Source organism: Dicentrarchus labrax, unplaced genomic scaffold, assembly GCF_905237075.1.
Source record: "Dicentrarchus labrax unplaced genomic scaffold, dlabrax2021, whole genome shotgun sequence".
Lineage (NCBI taxonomy): Eukaryota > Metazoa > Chordata > Actinopteri > Moronidae > Dicentrarchus > Dicentrarchus labrax.
The window spans coordinates 13754815-13772170 of NW_026136720.1; the positions used below are offsets into that span (position 1 = coordinate 13754815).

General features: G+C 38.2%; 2 protein-coding genes across 3 annotated transcripts; both read left to right on the plus strand.

The window, feature by feature from the left end:
* Positions 1-334: 334 nt before the first annotated feature.
* On the plus strand, positions 335-11249 carry ice2 (interactor of little elongator complex ELL subunit 2). Of its 2 annotated transcripts, none has more exons than XM_051382096.1 (15): positions 335-498; positions 3314-3415; positions 3542-3905; positions 3989-4108; positions 4199-4333; positions 4543-4659; positions 4951-5110; positions 5537-5718; positions 5813-6641; positions 6741-6910; positions 7020-7149; positions 8460-8544; positions 8784-8834; positions 9424-9658; positions 10787-11249. In XM_051382096.1, exons 1-15 carry the CDS (start codon positions 485-487, stop codon positions 10940-10942), a joined length of 2850 nt encoding a protein of 949 aa, XP_051238056.1. In that variant the 5' UTR covers positions 335-484; the 3' UTR covers positions 10943-11249. The 2 variants fall into 2 exon arrangements, with proteins under 2 accessions (XP_051238056.1, XP_051238057.1); XM_051382097.1 differs by having other exon boundaries at positions 10790-11249.
* Positions 11250-11412: 163 nt separating this feature from the next.
* Positions 11413-17127, plus strand: LOC127353106 (annexin A2). The gene is made up of 13 exons (XM_051382098.1): positions 11413-11560; positions 12244-12301; positions 12415-12508; positions 14379-14473; positions 14589-14702; positions 14884-14974; positions 15231-15310; positions 15398-15457; positions 15834-15927; positions 16050-16145; positions 16347-16405; positions 16668-16790; positions 16886-17127. Exons 2-13 carry the CDS (start codon positions 12254-12256, stop codon positions 16943-16945), a joined length of 1014 nt encoding a protein of 337 aa, XP_051238058.1. The 5' UTR covers positions 11413-11560; positions 12244-12253; the 3' UTR covers positions 16946-17127.
* Positions 17128-17356: the final 229 nt, after the last annotated feature.

The window sequence follows — 17356 nt, forward strand, 5'->3', positions numbered from 1 at the left end:
TAGTCCAACATACTATTACAGCATATAAACACCCCTGGCCATATAGCTACACAGTAAGATAAATATTAAGCCATAGGAAAATGCAATTGTGATCATGGCATATATCAAATATAAATTCAGTACATTAATAACACAATGCCTGTCCAAGAAACATTTTTGGGGCATTTTATTGGTTGTAAAGTGTGCTTTTGAATCTATATCTATAAATTATATATGACATTGAGGGAATGATTTGCACCGACTCAGACTAGGTCTGGTTTATAAAATGAACAAGGTCATGAAGGGGGATTACTTTGGGTGCACACTGTAAACAGTTTGCACTGTGACACTGATTAAATCCAGCAGTTGGCCGTAATGCAGCGCTTGCAGGATTCCAGCCGCCATAAAACCAACAGAAGAAGAAGAAGAAGACCGTCACCTGTCAAACGTTTGCTAACAGGCTAATGCTAACGGATTTGATGCTGCCTCTCCTGTAGTGACAATAATGGAGCTAGTGTGGTAATGTTGTAATATGTTCGTTGTGTTTTGTGCAGAATGCCACAGTGGTAGATCTTTAGTGACATTAGCTAGTTAGTGCTACCACCGAGAGTTGTGTTGTGACTAACAGATAACCTCGCTAAGCTAACCAAATGTTAGCTTCTTGTATAATAGACGTCGCCGCTGTGTCATTAATAGTTTTTTGTTTTTGTTTAGTTACTCGTTTTGCTGTTATTAATGATTAAAACACAAGTCTGTAGCGGGGAAGACCAAACGAGAGAACTGCGCTGCTAACTGTGGCTAGCAGACAGTCAAGCCACATATAATAATAATAATAATAATAATTATAATAAATCACCGAGCTTTTTTTAGTCGTACGAAATTTGTGGCGTTGTTTTTGAACAGTGTTCCTAAATATCCAGACTAACTAAACAATAATGTTAGATTTTAACGACGTTACGATAACGTCAGCTTGTATTTTGAAGGTTGAAACGGGAAGTTGTGTGTTTCGGTTGCTTGACTTGAAGCTGTGTAACAACAGACACATGGTTGTGTGAGCCTGGTTAACTCCACTATCACAACACACAGTAGGACAGCGTTTACATTGAGACATCCTATAGAGCTGTGGGATAGATTTGATTGTCACATAACATGAAACACAACACAACAAAACACAAAAAATGTTATATATATAACATACTTTGCTATTTGAAACTATTTAGGAAGGACATGCATGGTACATTTTAAAATTGTACCAAGTTGTCTTTGCCAGGTTGAGGACAATGAAACTACAGTTCAATACTTTCTCCCCTCTGTGGATCACCAGGTCATCAAAACACTTCACTTTTTGAAACATTATTAATGTTATACAGAAGATCAATCCAGTTAGTTTAACCTGATTTATGTTTATATCCTCATATAATTTGTTTTTGTAGTTGAGTTATTCATGAACAATAATGCTGTAATCATTTTTACTTTAAAATGATTAGTAAAGATGAGCATTATGAGTTGGTGAAAGCCAACCATATTAAATACCACATTAAACGACTATTTTATTAATCATGTATAAATATGTTATTTACAGTGCAATGCAGGCAGAGGTCCATACACACAAAAGGGATTTAAAAAGTTGGTATTGTAATGAAACTGAGTTGCTGAAAATGGTTGTGACAAACAGGAGTTACAGCAGTGATAAGTGAAAACTTTCTTATAACTAACTGCTGTATATAGTTTATGACTAAACTAATGATACTAGCAATACTAGCACTGAGATCAATAATAATAATATTACAGCAATAATAAAATACCACAATCAAAGATTTAAGTTCTAGCTGTTATTACTAGTATTGAGATTCAAGTAATTCTCACCATAATGGTATTGCAGTTTAACTCAAGCCAGTCCACCGGCCTTACTGGAAAAGCAATGCAGAAAATGACATGTAGAATACAGATATAAATGAATATTATATTATATAATAATAATAATAATAATAATAATAAATTAATATTACTAAATATAAAATATATGTTACTTTATAATCTGTTATAGTTATATAATTATATTAATAAAATTTTGTAATATAATTATATAACTATAACAGATTATAAATTAACAGTGGGCACAGGTTTGAAATTGCTGCTCATCAGTCCATCTGGAACGGTGGCACTGTTGATAATAATTAGAGAAAAACTTTAGATACTGTGGTGTGGACTAGTTCTTTAGCAAACAGGGATGGAGGAAAGAAATCATAGTTTCTATCTGCGTTAAAGGTCCAGTGTGTAACAATTAGGTGGATCTATTGGTAGAACTGTAATATAATATTCATAGGTATGTTTTCATTAGTGTATAATCATCCGTCTTTATGTTACCATGGAATGAGCTGAGGAAAAGAGAGATGACTGGAGAGTGGAGAAGACTCTTCTCCACTCTCCATTCATCTCCTCCTGGCAGTACTCTCCCCCATCAACGCTTCTCCCCTCTTCAGGTCTCTCTCTAAATTGGTTTGTGCAATAAACATATTAATATGGCCTGAAAGAATCAAACTCACTGTTTGCTTCCATCAGGCTTCGTCAGTCCTTATGATAGTTGTAGTCTAGTGCTGTGAGCAGGGTTCTGGCCTCAAAGGCTCGTAGGCTGAATGCTGAAAGCTTACTGGCATACATTAGTGTGTGATTCTGGACAGACTCAAGGTCAGCTGGAGATCTGTAAAAAATAAATATTTGCAAGGGACAAGATTCTGTAATTGTATTTATTTAGCTTTGTATTCTCCCAAAAAACAAAACATAATACAGACAAATAATTGGATATCAAAGTTTCTAAAAATATCATGAAATAATCTGCTCAAAATTAATCAAAATTGCTTCCTGCAGTTATTGTGTTTACTATTTGGGTTCATCGTACAGTTCATCAGTTTTTCTGTACTGGTATTGTTATTCATTCAGTATAATATTAGATATCCATAAAATATCTGTTGCCTCAATGATAGAAAAGTGCTTTCTTGTGGAGAAAGATTGTGAATCACTGCCCTATGTGGTGGGGAATTAGCACCAGCTGAATATTAGTAAAATAAAATAATAAGACACAAATGAATGATTAACTATTAATGGTTGGTGAATTTGAACATTTATCTGTCGGTGGCTGGTGGATGGTATGAATTTGCAATTTAAAAAGTTAATTTCCCACCCTGGTACCTACCTATCAACACTCCTATCTTGCATAGCAAAAGAAATGCAAATCGGCCCCAGGACAAATAAAGGGCAGTGCAGAAACAGTTATGAATGTATGGGTACAAGACATGTCCTCTAATAACCATATATTTTCTCCTTTTAATTAAAGGGAGGACCCTCCTGTCCCTGAGGCTCCTTTCTTTACCAGAGAGCTCTATGACAAATATTCCCTTGCACCTAATATCAGAGAACTGTGGGCCTTTCTCCAAAGGTATGTCAATAAATTAACATATTAAGAAATACATCAGTTTTGGGGCATTTTTACTGTGTTTTTAAAGGGTAACTAGAGTGTTTATTTGACTTGTTCTTTTGCCCTCATTTTTTTCCCTTCCCGAAGTCCTGTAGAGAATTCCAACATAAAACAGGAGGGTGATACTGGGGCTGTACAAGCCTCTTGCTCTCCCTCCACCTCCACAGAAGAAGCCGCAGAGTTTAAAGACAGCAGTTGCATCAATAAGGAAGAGTCCCGCAGGGACAGCTGTGATAGTGATGATCCGTGTGCAGACAATGCTGCAGAAGGTGCACAAGAATCTAAGGATACCAAAAATTCAAGAAAAAAGCTCAAGCAAGTTGAGAAAGAGGCAGATGCTCCTTATCCTGAACCCAGACTGCCCTTCCCCTGTATGTCAGGCCTGTCCAGCAAAGAGCAGAAGACATATCTTGACATTTTGAGGAGTAAGAAAAAAAGTTCTCTTCCACAGGTACTAACATTCTCTCCTTGATGGTATTTTAATTCTGCCAGTCCTTGTGTTGCTTCTTCAAATAATCTGCTCTCATATTTTAGAGATTAAAGGAGCAAGTTAACAATGAAGTGATGCACTTCATGCGGTACCTGCAAGATGTGGCCAAAATATGTGCTGAGGACTACAACTTCATATCACCAGGAGCTATGCAATATACAGAGGTACTGGTACTACAAGGATTGCACTTGTCATCAGCTCTGTTAGATGTGTGTTTATAAGTATTACACACAGAGCCCTGGTTTGTTTTTCAGGATTTCTTCAGGGCCTGTTTGGAGTGCATTAAGACAATTCCTCAGGTTTACCAGATCCATGAGATGACTAGTTTGACAGGGGGCACATTCAACCCAGGTCTGAAGCTGACCTTTGAAAAACAGCTGCTAATCATGGTAATGTACCTTTGAAATGCTACTATCACACGTGAGCATGTTCCAGTACCAGATGTGTAGGATTATCACTGCGTATATTTAGGTTGTTCATGAATGCCATTGTCCACTTTTCTGTTCAACCTTTCAAATTGAAGTGTTAATTGCAGAATCAGCCATTTGGTGTTGATTCACTTCCTTTATTTCCATATTTGTATCCTTTATTTCTCCAGGGCAATGTGGATATTGCACACCACAAGATGGTGCCTGCTGACGCACAGCTTGCATCGGATTATCAGACTGTTTCATCAGAGAATCCTCCAGCTAAAAAAGCTAAGGACATGCATGCTGTAAGCAATTGTCTCACTTTTTTAATTATTCCAATAAAGTAAGTCACAAAGATCTTTTACTGCCAGAATAGGATTCATGGCCGCAGGTCTATTGTGACTCCATTTCAGCTCTTGCAGTTTTCACAAAAGACACCAGAGGGTGTTCATGTCTAGCTCAGCAAAACCAGTGCTAATTGTGTTTCTGAAAAATGGCAGGTCACACACTGTACTGTCCACTAAATCCAATTTATTGTAGAAGGTTGTGTACAGTAGATGTTCTTGTAGTGTGACCTAGTCTTATTTTCTCCACAGCCAGTCAGCTGTGACAGTAATGCAGAGAGCTTGTGTGCTCGTTACGAGCCTCACGTGTGTCTGACTCGAGATGCCCTGGTCAGGCTGCTGGACAACCATGGTCCTGACTTTGGAGAGCAATGGGAACTACCTGTTTGTGTCAAATTAAACCCAGGAAAAGGTACAGCATTTTAATTCAGCCACATTGGCTGTTCTGGTGGACGTTTGATTAGGGCCAATTTAGGCGTTGCTTCCAAATCATGGCAAACATGTCCCCAAATAATCATCCTATTTTATCCTGTCAAAGCCAGATATTAGAATAAATATTTGTGTTCTGAATAATACACATACAGTAACCTATATCTTGGCAACAAAAAACTACAAAACCTATGTTCTAATGCACCAAAGTTACATAATGACCCCGGAGATTTACCTGGCTTCATTAATGTTAAAGAATATTATGTATAGTAATTTATAAAAACAGAAGCATACACTAGGAGTTGCTAAATAGCAATGATATAAGAAAGGGCTATGACACGTTTCCGAAATTGAAATAATAGTGTGTAATGGCCTCATGGGGCCACTGTTTCTCACCTTTTAATTACAGGCAGTAGTCAGAAGAGGACTGTATACATAGACTCACCACTTCTGAAGACTGAAATGACAGTGAGAGAGAGGAGTCATATCTATCATGAGGAAAGTTTGAAGCTTTCCATCATGAAGAATGGGAGTAAAAATGTGTTCCATGTAATGACAGAGCTTCCAGTGAATGAGGAGCAACTCTCACCGGTATGTTGACGCACATGTGGTCCTATACATGGCATCATGTACATGGCCTTAATTTGTCAGAACAATGATTCTTTGTTTTCTGTTTCTAATTCAGGAGAGCTCAAAAAGAAATTTAGTGTCTTTTGAAAACAACGGTCTTGACTTTGAGGTGGACCTCACTGACCTGGAGACATTCGGAGAGATGACACCCCATAAAACCGCCAAGATGCAGAATGAGCAGGATGCATGTGTTAAAAGTAAAAAAGCTACAAGTTTCCCGCCTTTAGATAAGAATAAAAGATCCAGTGAGCATCTTGGAAACAGCAGCACTTCACAAGAAGAGAAGAACCTCTCATTGACAGATATGGATGATCCCATAACAAATGAGACAACTCAGCCAGCTGTGAGTGAGACCACTGAACCAGAAACTGAACAAAGGAGACTGGACTCTGCTCAGGAAAGTGACAAAGACCTAGCTTTTATAGGAGACTCGGATGATGAGAAGTTGGTCATTGATGACTCTGTGGTTATGGCTACAACACCTGCAAAACAACCTACGCTTCAAAACACACCATGTTCTGTAGACCCGCTGATGACTCCTGTCTCTGAGTCTGTACCTGTAAATTCAGAGTCATCTTCCCCTGAAAAAGTTTCAAGGCAGAGGCGACAATCCAAAAGACTAAAGGTACCTGGAGACCAGCTGAGTGAGATTCTGCGTATGCAGACAGCCATGTTCTCTGCCAATGACACAGCCAAATGCTCCATCATATCCCAGGGGACAAACTCACCCATCAAATGTGTGGGACCCTCAGTTCACTCCCATTCAGTGTCTCTGGTTAAGCCCTGTGTGTCCTCATATTTAGAGAGAAACCAGAATGAAGAGAACTGTGCTGCTCCTCAAGGATCTGTCCCAGTGTGCAACATTGCTTCTACAGAGCACAAAAGTTAGTGTCAAATTGATTTCTATTCTGTGGATTTGTGTCTGTGTGCTTAATTAACATACAGTATGTTATTTAACGTACTGTAACGTACCCCCGACACAGAAATACTGTCAGAAGACCTGCAGGCTGGTGCGGAAGATGAGCAAGATTACAAGGCTCCAGAGAAAGGCAACCTGCTCTACAAACTCTACAGCCTGCAAGACTTGCTGCTCATGGTGCGCAGCTCTATCTCACTGACCCATACCAAAAAAGTAGACGGCATCGGAAACCAGGTATTCATGTTAGTTTATACACATCCTCCAGAATTCATTTCACATATTAAGTATAAAATGAGTATATGCAGCAGTCCTACTTCTGTCTTTTTTTCCCCTGCCCCAATAGTTTGTGCCAGTACATGTCTTGCCCAAGCTGGAGTATCAGTTGAGTTATGGTGTTGAGTGTCTAAGCAGCAGTGAGGCTTGCCAGCTGTGGACGGAGACATTGCTGCACTCCAGCACTGTATGCTACAAAGGTAAAACTTTTATAACTTTTACCTGCAACTCCACTCTTTCTAAATTTAGTGAAAATCAAGACAGAAATGTTCCCAAATTTCTCTCAGCCCTTGTGTAATATGGAGTATCCCTTTTAGTCTTTAATTTTTCTACATAACTGCCAAGAAAGTAGTCAAAGTAACATTTATGTGGATAAAACAGGAGAAGTTTCTCTTTTCATTTCCTCACAGGGTTTAGTGAGTCCACATTGCAGACCCTCCCACAAACCAATGGAATAGTCTTTAGATGACTCACCATCCTGCTGTGACTGTGTAGTGATTGAGTTTACTTTGTTGCCATAACTACAGCCACACTTGATTGTGGGGAATTACAAAGAATGCAGTGTGCAGAGCTCAGCTAAATGTTGTTTTGAAGCTTTAGTTAAATTCCCCTAATGCATATTGTCGACTTACGTGTGCTACTTACCTTTAGCTCAAGATTTAGCGAGAGACTCCATCCTTTTTCTGTATTAGGTTCATTGATTTGTTGACTTGTGTAGGTGTTGGCTGGGAATGTACGTCATTATCTACCCAGCATAAGGAATTCTTTTTCGTTTATCGTTGACCTTTTGCAAAAAACAGTCTCTAAATTGTACCCCCTTCTAGTCTGTTAGCATAGTTGACGTACTGAGTAGGATCTTCAGCATTACTGTCACTCCAACAAGCTTCTATACTGGTTCCGTATAATCAGCTTTTCTGCTATAAATAGTTTTGCCAAAAAGTGGATATAACCCTGTATTAGTCATCTGAGACACTATATTTTGTTTAAAGAGAATGTTTCAGTTTATACTTTCATTATAAAAAAAATTTCAAAATCTCTTACATTACATGAATGGCCAGTAAGACAACAGTGATAACATTCAAGCTTTAACAAAACAATATGGAATATCTTACATTATTAATGGCATTCTGCAACAGCCACAGCTGATAACAGACTTCCTTCTTTGTTTAGTGCTTCGTAGTTCATCATGTGGTTTATCATGTGGCATTCCCAACTGTGTATTTATGGCTGTGGTTGCAGGCTCTGAAACAGCCCATAATTGAAGGAAGGCCCAGTTGAAATAAGCAGGCATTACAAGCTGGAGTGGGAGGCAGAAAAAGGAGACAGGACCAACAAGCATTTCTTACCACCCACTCAAGCTTGTAACAACGCTGGCAAATCATCACAGACTAATTACTTTGTAAGCACTAGGAATGGCATTGATGATGAAGTGAAGCTCTTGATGTGCACGCTCATTAGCTCTTGTTCTTTTCTCAGTGTATCTCTTGCTCTCCCTTTTCTGTCTCTGTAGCTCACATCAATGCACACACATCAAAAGTAGCTCTGTTGAGAAAGCTGCCTGACGACTGGAAACAGAACATCTCCTGTGGGTTCAAGTGAGTGTCGTTACAACAGATATGTGCAGATGATTAGGATTAACCCAATCGCCCCTGTATGATTATGTTGCTTAAGAGGCTGTCATGTAGAGATTCAATCATTTTATCATTAATCCAAGCCTTGTCATCAATGGTTGTTATCGTCACCTCTGGTTTTGTCATCAGAATTAGTGTTGAAATTTAGATCCCTACAAAAGAAGACAAGCTGTAACTTGGTGATGTTTCTTTTCCATACACAGGCCATCCAAGTCACTGAATATACTGCACCACCTACTGAAAAAACTAACTGGGTAAGTTGTTAAAGATATTCATTGTCTTCGTTCTGTTTGGAGATTATTAGTGTTGAGCTCTTGGCAGGATCTGATCCCCTTATTCTGCAAATGTATTATCTTGTAGAGAGAATGTTAGTCTGGGCTGGCTTTACATCTTTTGATTTAATGCAACAGTTTTTTTGTGTGTTTTATGTCTTAAAAACTGTAAAAATAAAAAAATAATCCATGTGTATAAATGTGGTTTGAGAAGGGTTGGGTCTTTGTCTTAAACTCTTGTTTAGTTAGACAACATCTGTACATGAGTTGTCTGAGCACATCTGTCTTCACGCTCTGTTGAAGATGATGAAATTATTGTTCAGTCAGGTCTGACAGCCGGGGGGCTAAAATATGACGTTACTGTGTCTTCATGTTTGTGTTGGAAGGTTACACAATAGATTACTCAGCGACACACAATAGATGTGTCACCTTCTGCTTTCTTAAGGCTCTGTACACCTCCATTCCAGTCTTTTGGCAGGAAACAAGAAATCTCTAAAAAATGCTACAACATGTTTCAGTGTGTGGGTTTTTGACTTTAACACGCCCTTGATGACTTAATTTGGTTTTCTAGGCTAGGGGAAGGACAGTACCTGATTGCGCACAAGGCGGGGGAACCATTTGTGACCTTATTAAAAGCAGCTAATGGGAAGTATCTGAGTCGGGGTGCATACAACCTGCAGGAGTTCCACAGCTCTGTGCCACAGCCGCCGGCCTCCGGCCTCGTGCCCTGGATACCTGTTGATCCAGCTGTGTTTCTGCCCTTCCACCTGAAACACGGCCGTATCCCATGCACCTTCCCACCAAAGGTGTGTGCTTGTTTCATGTCATCATAGTTACTGCGTTGATATATGCAATGTGAATAAGTGTGACAACAATGGCTGTCATGGTTGTACAAATAATGTCAATGACATAAAAGGTTGTTGGAACTATTAGGAAGTGTTTATTGGGTAATGTCTAGAAAGTCCACACCCTTCATTAGAAAGACACACACACACACACAGGGCTAAAGATAAATAAAATGCAGTCTCCTACAAAGTTGTGGTGAGCGCAAAGCCCTAGGTCCTTTTCTTATCAGACAGGCTGAACCAGCAAGTCCCTGCATAGTTTACATGCACAAGCCCAAAACTAACAACAGGGACAATGGAGAGCATAGCAATATCTGCAACAGCTTGGCAGGCTTATTGGCGTAGACCAGGGGTAGCAACCTGCAGCTCTGGAGAGCCACATCCGGCTCTTTAGCACCTCTCCAGTGGCTCCCTGTGGCTTTGACAAAAAAAAAAAGGATATGGAAATGAAACAGTTTTCATTGATTTTATTTTTTTCTGAAGTTATTTTTACATTCTCCGATTGTAAAAATGTCTAGCCTTTACACAAAGAATAATAAAATTTTTTTTTAAATGTTTCATATCATATTTTTTCATATTTCATATTCATATCATACCTTATGTCCTGTCCTGGTGCCTTTCCCCCTGTTTTTGCTGAATGCCAGTATTGGTGGCTATTGAGTATCTCTATCTAGGCTAGCAATAGATGCCAAGATGTATTTGCTTTCAACACCAACACTGCTAGCTTACCAGTATATGAAGCAAGCAATGTGACGATAAACTATTACATAAGGCTCAAATATGTTTTGCGACTCCAGAGAAATTGTTTTGTTTTGTTTTGTTTTTTTTTGGGCCAAATTTGGCTTTTAATTGAAAATGTTGCTAACCTCTGGTGAAGACTCTGAGACATTCATGAGATGCCTGTCTGAAATTCCACATAGCAAAGATATTTCAACTTGTGAAACCACAAAGGAAAACAATTTCATTTGGATTGCCAACATTTGCCCCACTAATGTTTGTACTTCTGAGAGTGACATTTTAAAAACATTGTTTGAGATAAATGTATGATGCTACTTGAATTATTTACTTTTTACCTTCCTTTTATCCCAGCAGACAGTGCAAGAGGGGTCATTGCAGTCCAACAACCACGGAAGTGGGCAGTCAAAGAACAATTTGAATGCCGTAGGAAACGCGAAGAGGAAAAAAAAGAAACGTGCAGCCAAGCGTAACAAGTATATTAAAAAGCTAATTCAGAAATCCATTTAATAGCTCATGTCAAATATCATGTCATTCCTATCATTTCATATCATAGATTAGGTGAGTCAGAAGAGGAGCTGGATCTGTACTGCTAAGGAAAGGAAAGGAAAGGAAAAGAAAAGGAAGCACTGACAATGTCTTATGATTTCATACTAGAACTATGTTATGACCTTAAATATAAATGTGAATATAGAGGCACTTTATAGAATCTAAACCTTTTTTATATTTTTATTTTGTTTAGAGATATTTTTGTTTGTATTTTGCAAATGGTAAGGTTTTGTACTAACAGATCAACAATAAACTTTAAGTAAGAATACTTAACGGAATATGGTTATTGTCTGTAATGCACACATTTATAATGGTTTCTTGTCTGGACTTTGTGAAGTTAACTTCTGTGTTGGAAAACTTTTACAAAACTTTAAAACTTTGAGCTGCCTTGCTTGAGCTTCCAGTTACTTCTTGTGGACTAGGGTGGAGTCATGAGTGCATGGAAAGGGGAGGGAATGTGAGTCAGGGGAGGTGAAAGGGGAAGCCTTTTTCTGTGTCAGAAAAGTTAAAACTTCACACCCATTCTACCTAAACATCGCCTGGACAAATCTCTGCATCATCTCAAGTTTAGCAAATTAGGTAAGTTCTGTTGTCTTTATACATTTTAATGTGGAATAATTGAATCTGTATTTGGGATTAACTTCTACACTGTAGGGTTTAAGGCAGGCTTGAGTCATGACAAGTGATTTTCAGACTATTTCCATTCAGTTTGTGCAAATGTTTTGTTACTTTCTTTCCTTGAGTTTTGGTTAAATACAAATTAGTTCCTGCTCTGCAGTGTGAGCTCTTTAACCTGTTTTTCTTTTTTTTTTTGTTGTGTACATGTGAAATATTCAGTTGTCGGACCAGACTGGTGTACAGTAGCATTTTCCAGGGTGTGTCTCTTTGGGGTTGCTGTTAAGGATGTGTCATACTGAACAAGGATTTAAAAGGGTTACTGGATTGTCACTGGTCTTTAACCATTTTACAAGAAACTAATGCAAATGTTTTAAAACAATGAAGCCAGAGAAGCAACTATTGGTGAAAATGGATCAAGTCTCTTGCAGTGATTTGATTTTTTTTTTTTTTTTACCTAAAGCCCCAGCTTAAATGAATTAAGTTTCTCTGCCTCTGTTTAGAAGACATTTCTCTGTAGGCTCAAGTGATTATATCATGAGACACAACAAACATGACCTGTTGCATTGTTAAGCTCAGACTCAAGTAAGTAATAGGATAACAGTGAGATTTGATTACAAGACTGTAAATTGTTGACACTTTTCCAGGACAGTCAAAATGGCTTTGGTGTCAGAGTTTCTGGGGCAGCTGTCTCTCAATGTTGGGGTAATATATTCTTTTCTTCTTTCTCACGCATTACATTATTTACACCAGATACACTGTATACTGTTTATTTTAAGTTGCATCAGTTCTATCTCTAACTTGCTTTGACTCCTCAGTCCTGTGAACCCAAATACCCCACTGTGGTACCTGCTGCGGACTTCGACCCTGACAGAGATGCTGCCAGAATAGAAACTGCTATCAAAACCAAAGGCAAGATATACAGGACTGTACAAGTTACTCAAAAAAAACATTGCTTGGTTCTGCAACTTCTCTCTACAGATGCGTGGCTGGTATTTGTGAGTCAGCATCCTGGCTTAAAATGTTTTGTCCATACTGGGAATACCTCCAAGTCTGTACCTCAGTGCTGGCAGAGCTGCTGTTCTGGCCACTGACTGAGAGCTACTGGCAACAGTCTGACCGCTAACTCTTCAGCAGTCCACCATTTTGTTATAATGAATAATATGTTCTGTGTGGAGTGATGTTTCTTTACTTATGATTGTATAAGGAGGGGAAAATACCTTTTGACCACGTCATGTGTTAAAGCAAGCCAACTTTGCTGCCAGGCACGCTTATAACTATGTTTATTCTTCAAAATACACTTGAAGACTAATTAAAGCTAAATCCTTAAACATTAAATGTTCAAATTATTCCAGATCTGCTGTATGACATTTGTTGGCCTCCACCATTTTTAGCCCACACAGCTGAGTAAGAGTGAGATCATCTCTTTACTCAAATTCTTTCTGTAAGATTTGAATCTCATTGTTTACTTAGTTACTAGATCAGCAAATTAATAAATTTTCTTTGGCACCAAAGGTGAAATGTTATAAAAGTTATCATAGATTATTACAGATTAATCCTCCAATATATATATATATATATATACAAATATAAAGTCAGAATTTAAGCCAAAAACTCTGTCAGTTGTGTTCTCGGGACAGTCCTGACACAATGTCATGCAGTGGTGGATAAAGTATTAGCATTAAAATATACTTAAAGTACCAAAAGTAAAATGACTCATTATGCAGAATGACCAATTATTATTACTGGAGCATAATTATTGATGCATTTATGTGTAAATTACTTTGGTGTTGCAGAAAAGGTAGCGCTAATTTGCACCAATTAATATCCTGACAGGTTGCTTAATCTATTGTAATACATTATAAGCAATTTGTTCTGAATCTGAATCTACAAAGTAACTACAGCTGTCACACAAATGTAATGGAGTAAAAACAATATATTAGTAGAATACTTGCCTCTGAAATGTAGAGGAGTGGAAGTATAAAGTAGCAGAAAATAGAAATATAGAATATAATATTAAATATTGTACCTCAAAATTGTACATAAGAGCAGGTCTTGATTAAATATACTTTCCATGTCATGCATCACTTTTGGATGAAAATTAAATTTTTATGTCTTCACGTTGGCGGCCGGAGGCATTATGTTTTTGGGTTGTCCCATTATTGTGAACATGATATCACAGGAATGCCTCAGTATAACTTTTTTAAGCTTGGCACAAATGAAATGATTAGAATTTGGTGGGCAAAGGTCACAGGTCACTGACCTTACAAAACACATTCTTGGCAATAATTTCTGTGACCATATTTCACAATCAACTGAACAATGAATTGGTGACATATTTTACTCAAAGGTCAAATGTCACTGTGGACTCAAAATGACCTTGACAAACACATTTCTGGTCATAACTTAAGAATCTGTAATTATAACAAAATATCACACAGATGGCATACAGCAATGCAAGTGATGACATTTTTTAAAGGTCAAAGGTCAGCTTCACTGTGACACCATAATGTCCTGAAAAAAACATTTTTTTTTGTTAATTATTCAACACCATAACTCGGGAACAGAAGGGGAGATTGTGACCATATTTCCCAGTTGGTCGGACAATGAATTGGTGACACTTTTGACTCAAAGGTCATTGTGACCTCAAAATAGGTTTTGAGCCATAATTTTAGAATTAATTTGCCAATTCCAGATTTAACACACATGTTGACTGGGACTGAGTCAATTTTGTCTAACTTGATATGTGTATTCTATGTGTCTTTTTTTATTCTAACATCAGGAGTGGATGAACAAACCATCATTGATGTCCTAACAAAGCGGACCTACGCACAAAGGAGAGAGATTGCTTTTGCATATGAACGGAGGGCAAAGAAGGTACGGTGAGCCTTGACAGAAAAATCCCAAATTCTTCCCAGCTCTGATTATGTGGTGGCTCTAACAGTAAGAGACACTTTCAGTACATTCAGGTAACACTGTTGTGTTTTTTTAGGACATGATCACAGCCCTGAAGGGTGCGCTGTCTGGCTCTCTGGAAGCAGTGATACTTGGACTGATGAAGAGCACGTCCCAGTACGATGCCTCAGAGATCAGAGGATCTATCAAGGTAAAGGACGTGGATCGTATTAGTTGTACTCGGCATCAGTAGATTCAATTGAAGTCTTACACTGCCCTCTACTGGAGAAATGACTGAACTTGCTCTTTGCTACTGCCTGATCTAAATTTTAATTGTGTATATCCTAAAAGATCCATGTATTAAAAAAGTAATAGTCTTTTTTCTCTCTCAGGGCTTAGGAACAGATGAAGAAACGCTGATTGAGATTTTGTGCTCACGCAGCAACGAAGAGCTGGTAGACATCAAGAAGGTCTACAAGGAGCGTAAGTCTAAAACATCCCATACATTGACATAAAAGGCTGGAAATACTTAGTAATGTATAATGCCTCACCCCACTATTGTTGTGCTGTCTGCTTTCCATGCACTATGAGGCTATTGTGCAACCTAGGCACTCTGTCCATCAAAAGCCTTTTGTCCTGTCTTAAACATTCCTGAACCAGAACCCTTGAACAGCAATGTGGTTACTCTGGTTATGCAGAAAGAGCTAAATGCCTAAACTGAAAATATTATTTTCCACAGTGTTCAAGACGGACCTGCAGAAAGACGTTAAAGGTGACACTTCTGGGAACTTTGCTAAGCTGCTCTTGGCTCTGGTGGAGGTAAGATTTGTTAATGCCCGTCTTTATGATTCATGTCACTATACATACAGTTGAAACTGACCTGAGTCGTGTCTTATGTCTGTGCAGACCAAAAGAGCCGAACCATCTGCTATTGTAGACTATGAAAAGATTGATGAAGATGCCAGAGTAAGTTGTCCGGTTTATTCATTGGTGTTCACCTCTTTTTAAGATCACTATTTGTTTGGTATTTCAAAAAGAAGCTGCTTAAACATCAACAATTAATTTACTTCACAAGTTCAAGACTATAATAGTAAGTCTAATTTTAACCAATGTCATACGTACGCCATTTCACTTCACTGAAAGTCACTGAAAACAGTTTAATGTCTGAACAAGTTTAAAAATCCTGGATAATTTTGTAAAACTGAGTGCAACTGAATTTTCATTACAGACTTGGATAATAACACTTAATTTGGGTTTCATATTTAAAAGGAGTTACAACGCCTTTATGTCACGAAGGGTCATGTAGGGACGTGTTCATTAGTATTTTGTTCATTCAACTCAGGCTCTCTATGACGCTGGTGTAAAAATAAAAGGAACTGATGTGGCGACGTGGATTTCCATCATGAGTGAGAGAAGTGTACCCCACCTGCAAAAAGGTAAGAAAGACAGACAGACAGCCTATTTTGTTTTGGTATCACTGTTACAAAAGTATTTTTTATTAACAATTTGTAAAATGTACCCATTAACAGTCAGTTAATCAGTTTTCTCTGCTTGCTAGTGTTTCAGAGGTACAAGAGTTACAGCCCCTACGACATGCAGGAGAGCATTGTGAAGGAAGTTAAAGGAGACTTGCAGAAGTCCTTTCTGGTGCTAGGTACACATGTATTTGATCAGTAATTCATATTAATAATGCAATTTACTACTTGACCCTATTTATTCAATATCTAAGGTAAATATTCACCCCGTAGGCCAATTTTTGTTTAATTTCGTTTAATAAATCACAAAATTACAAAAGAAAATGATCTGTTGAATCCAAGTTGTATTGTGGATATTCATTCTGTTCTTCTTTTTCCAGCTCAGTGCTTTGAAAACAAACAGCTGTTCTTCGCCAAAAGACTGAATGAAGCCATGAAGGTAGTTACAGTGCTGCTCTCGTTCTTCATGTTGAAATGTGGCTATTTTGAGGGCCAGACTGTTGTTTTTGGGGTTTTTTTTGTTTTTTTGGGGGGGAACAGATGTAAGAAGTACATCGGCTTGTGAAAGTGCAATTTTGCTGCAGGAGCACAGAATCCAAAGTTGGCAAAAGTCATCTTACAATGGTGTTGCATCAGCTGCTTTAGTTAAGTTTAGAGCATGTACAACTAAAGTAAGTGCTGACTTATGCTTGTCTGCTCAGAGTAAAGGAGCAAAAGAGAAGATAGTGACCAGAATTATTGTGTCACGCTGCGAGGTGGACCTGAAGAAGATCGGTTGTGAATACAAGACCAACTTTGGACAGTCTCTGCAAAAGACTGTTCTGGTAAGTGAAGCGTACAGACTGCCCCTGGCGTATTACTGATTTACATTAAGCCTTGTTCTGTCATGCAGCCCCTCTAACCTGCTTTGGTTCTGCAGGAACACACCAAGGGAGACTACCAGAAGGTGCTGCTCAGCCTGTGTGGACCGGAAGAATAAAAATGAATCATCAGTATTTTAAAAGGGCCTCACTTTCCACCACTGGAAAGTTGCAATGGAAAAGTGGGCTTATGATTATCACACGCCCATCATTTTCTGCACACACATTTGAATGCAACATTCACCTGAAGAATCGCTTTTACTTTTGTTATAGCAAATGGCAATAAATTTGCTTTGTTGTAGTTTTGTTCCTTACTTTCCTTGCATCACAGATGGTTTGTTCTTACTTGAGGTTTGCTTAGATACCCATTAGAGGGCGCTATAGTAGCATTAAAACGAAGTGCAGAAAGCTCCAGCTGTTCTGTGTCTCAGGGCCTCCTAATATCTGATACCTGCTGAGAAAGTCAGAGATGTTAGATTTTTAGATATAATTAAACATTTGATCACAAATGCCAAATTTAACATTCAATT

Bases quoted from the DNA above. Each gene is read 5' to 3' on its own strand.
- ice2 (XM_051382096.1), top strand. The intron at 6,642-6,740 runs GTTAGTGTCAAA...CCCCCGACACAG, and splicing joins TGCTTCTACAGAGCACAAAA to AAATACTGTCAGAAGACCTG. The intron at 8,545-8,783 runs GTGAGTGTCGTT...TTCCATACACAG, and splicing joins AACATCTCCTGTGGGTTCAA to GCCATCCAAGTCACTGAATA.
- LOC127353106 (XM_051382098.1), top strand. From the start codon at position 12,254: ATGGCTTTGGTGTCAGAGTTTCTGGGGCAGCTGTCTCTCAATGTTGGG. The intron at 12,302-12,414 runs GTAATATATTCT...TTGACTCCTCAG, and splicing joins AGCTGTCTCTCAATGTTGGG to TCCTGTGAACCCAAATACCC. The intron at 14,975-15,230 runs GTAAGTCTAAAA...TATTTTCCACAG, and splicing joins CAAGAAGGTCTACAAGGAGC to TGTTCAAGACGGACCTGCAG.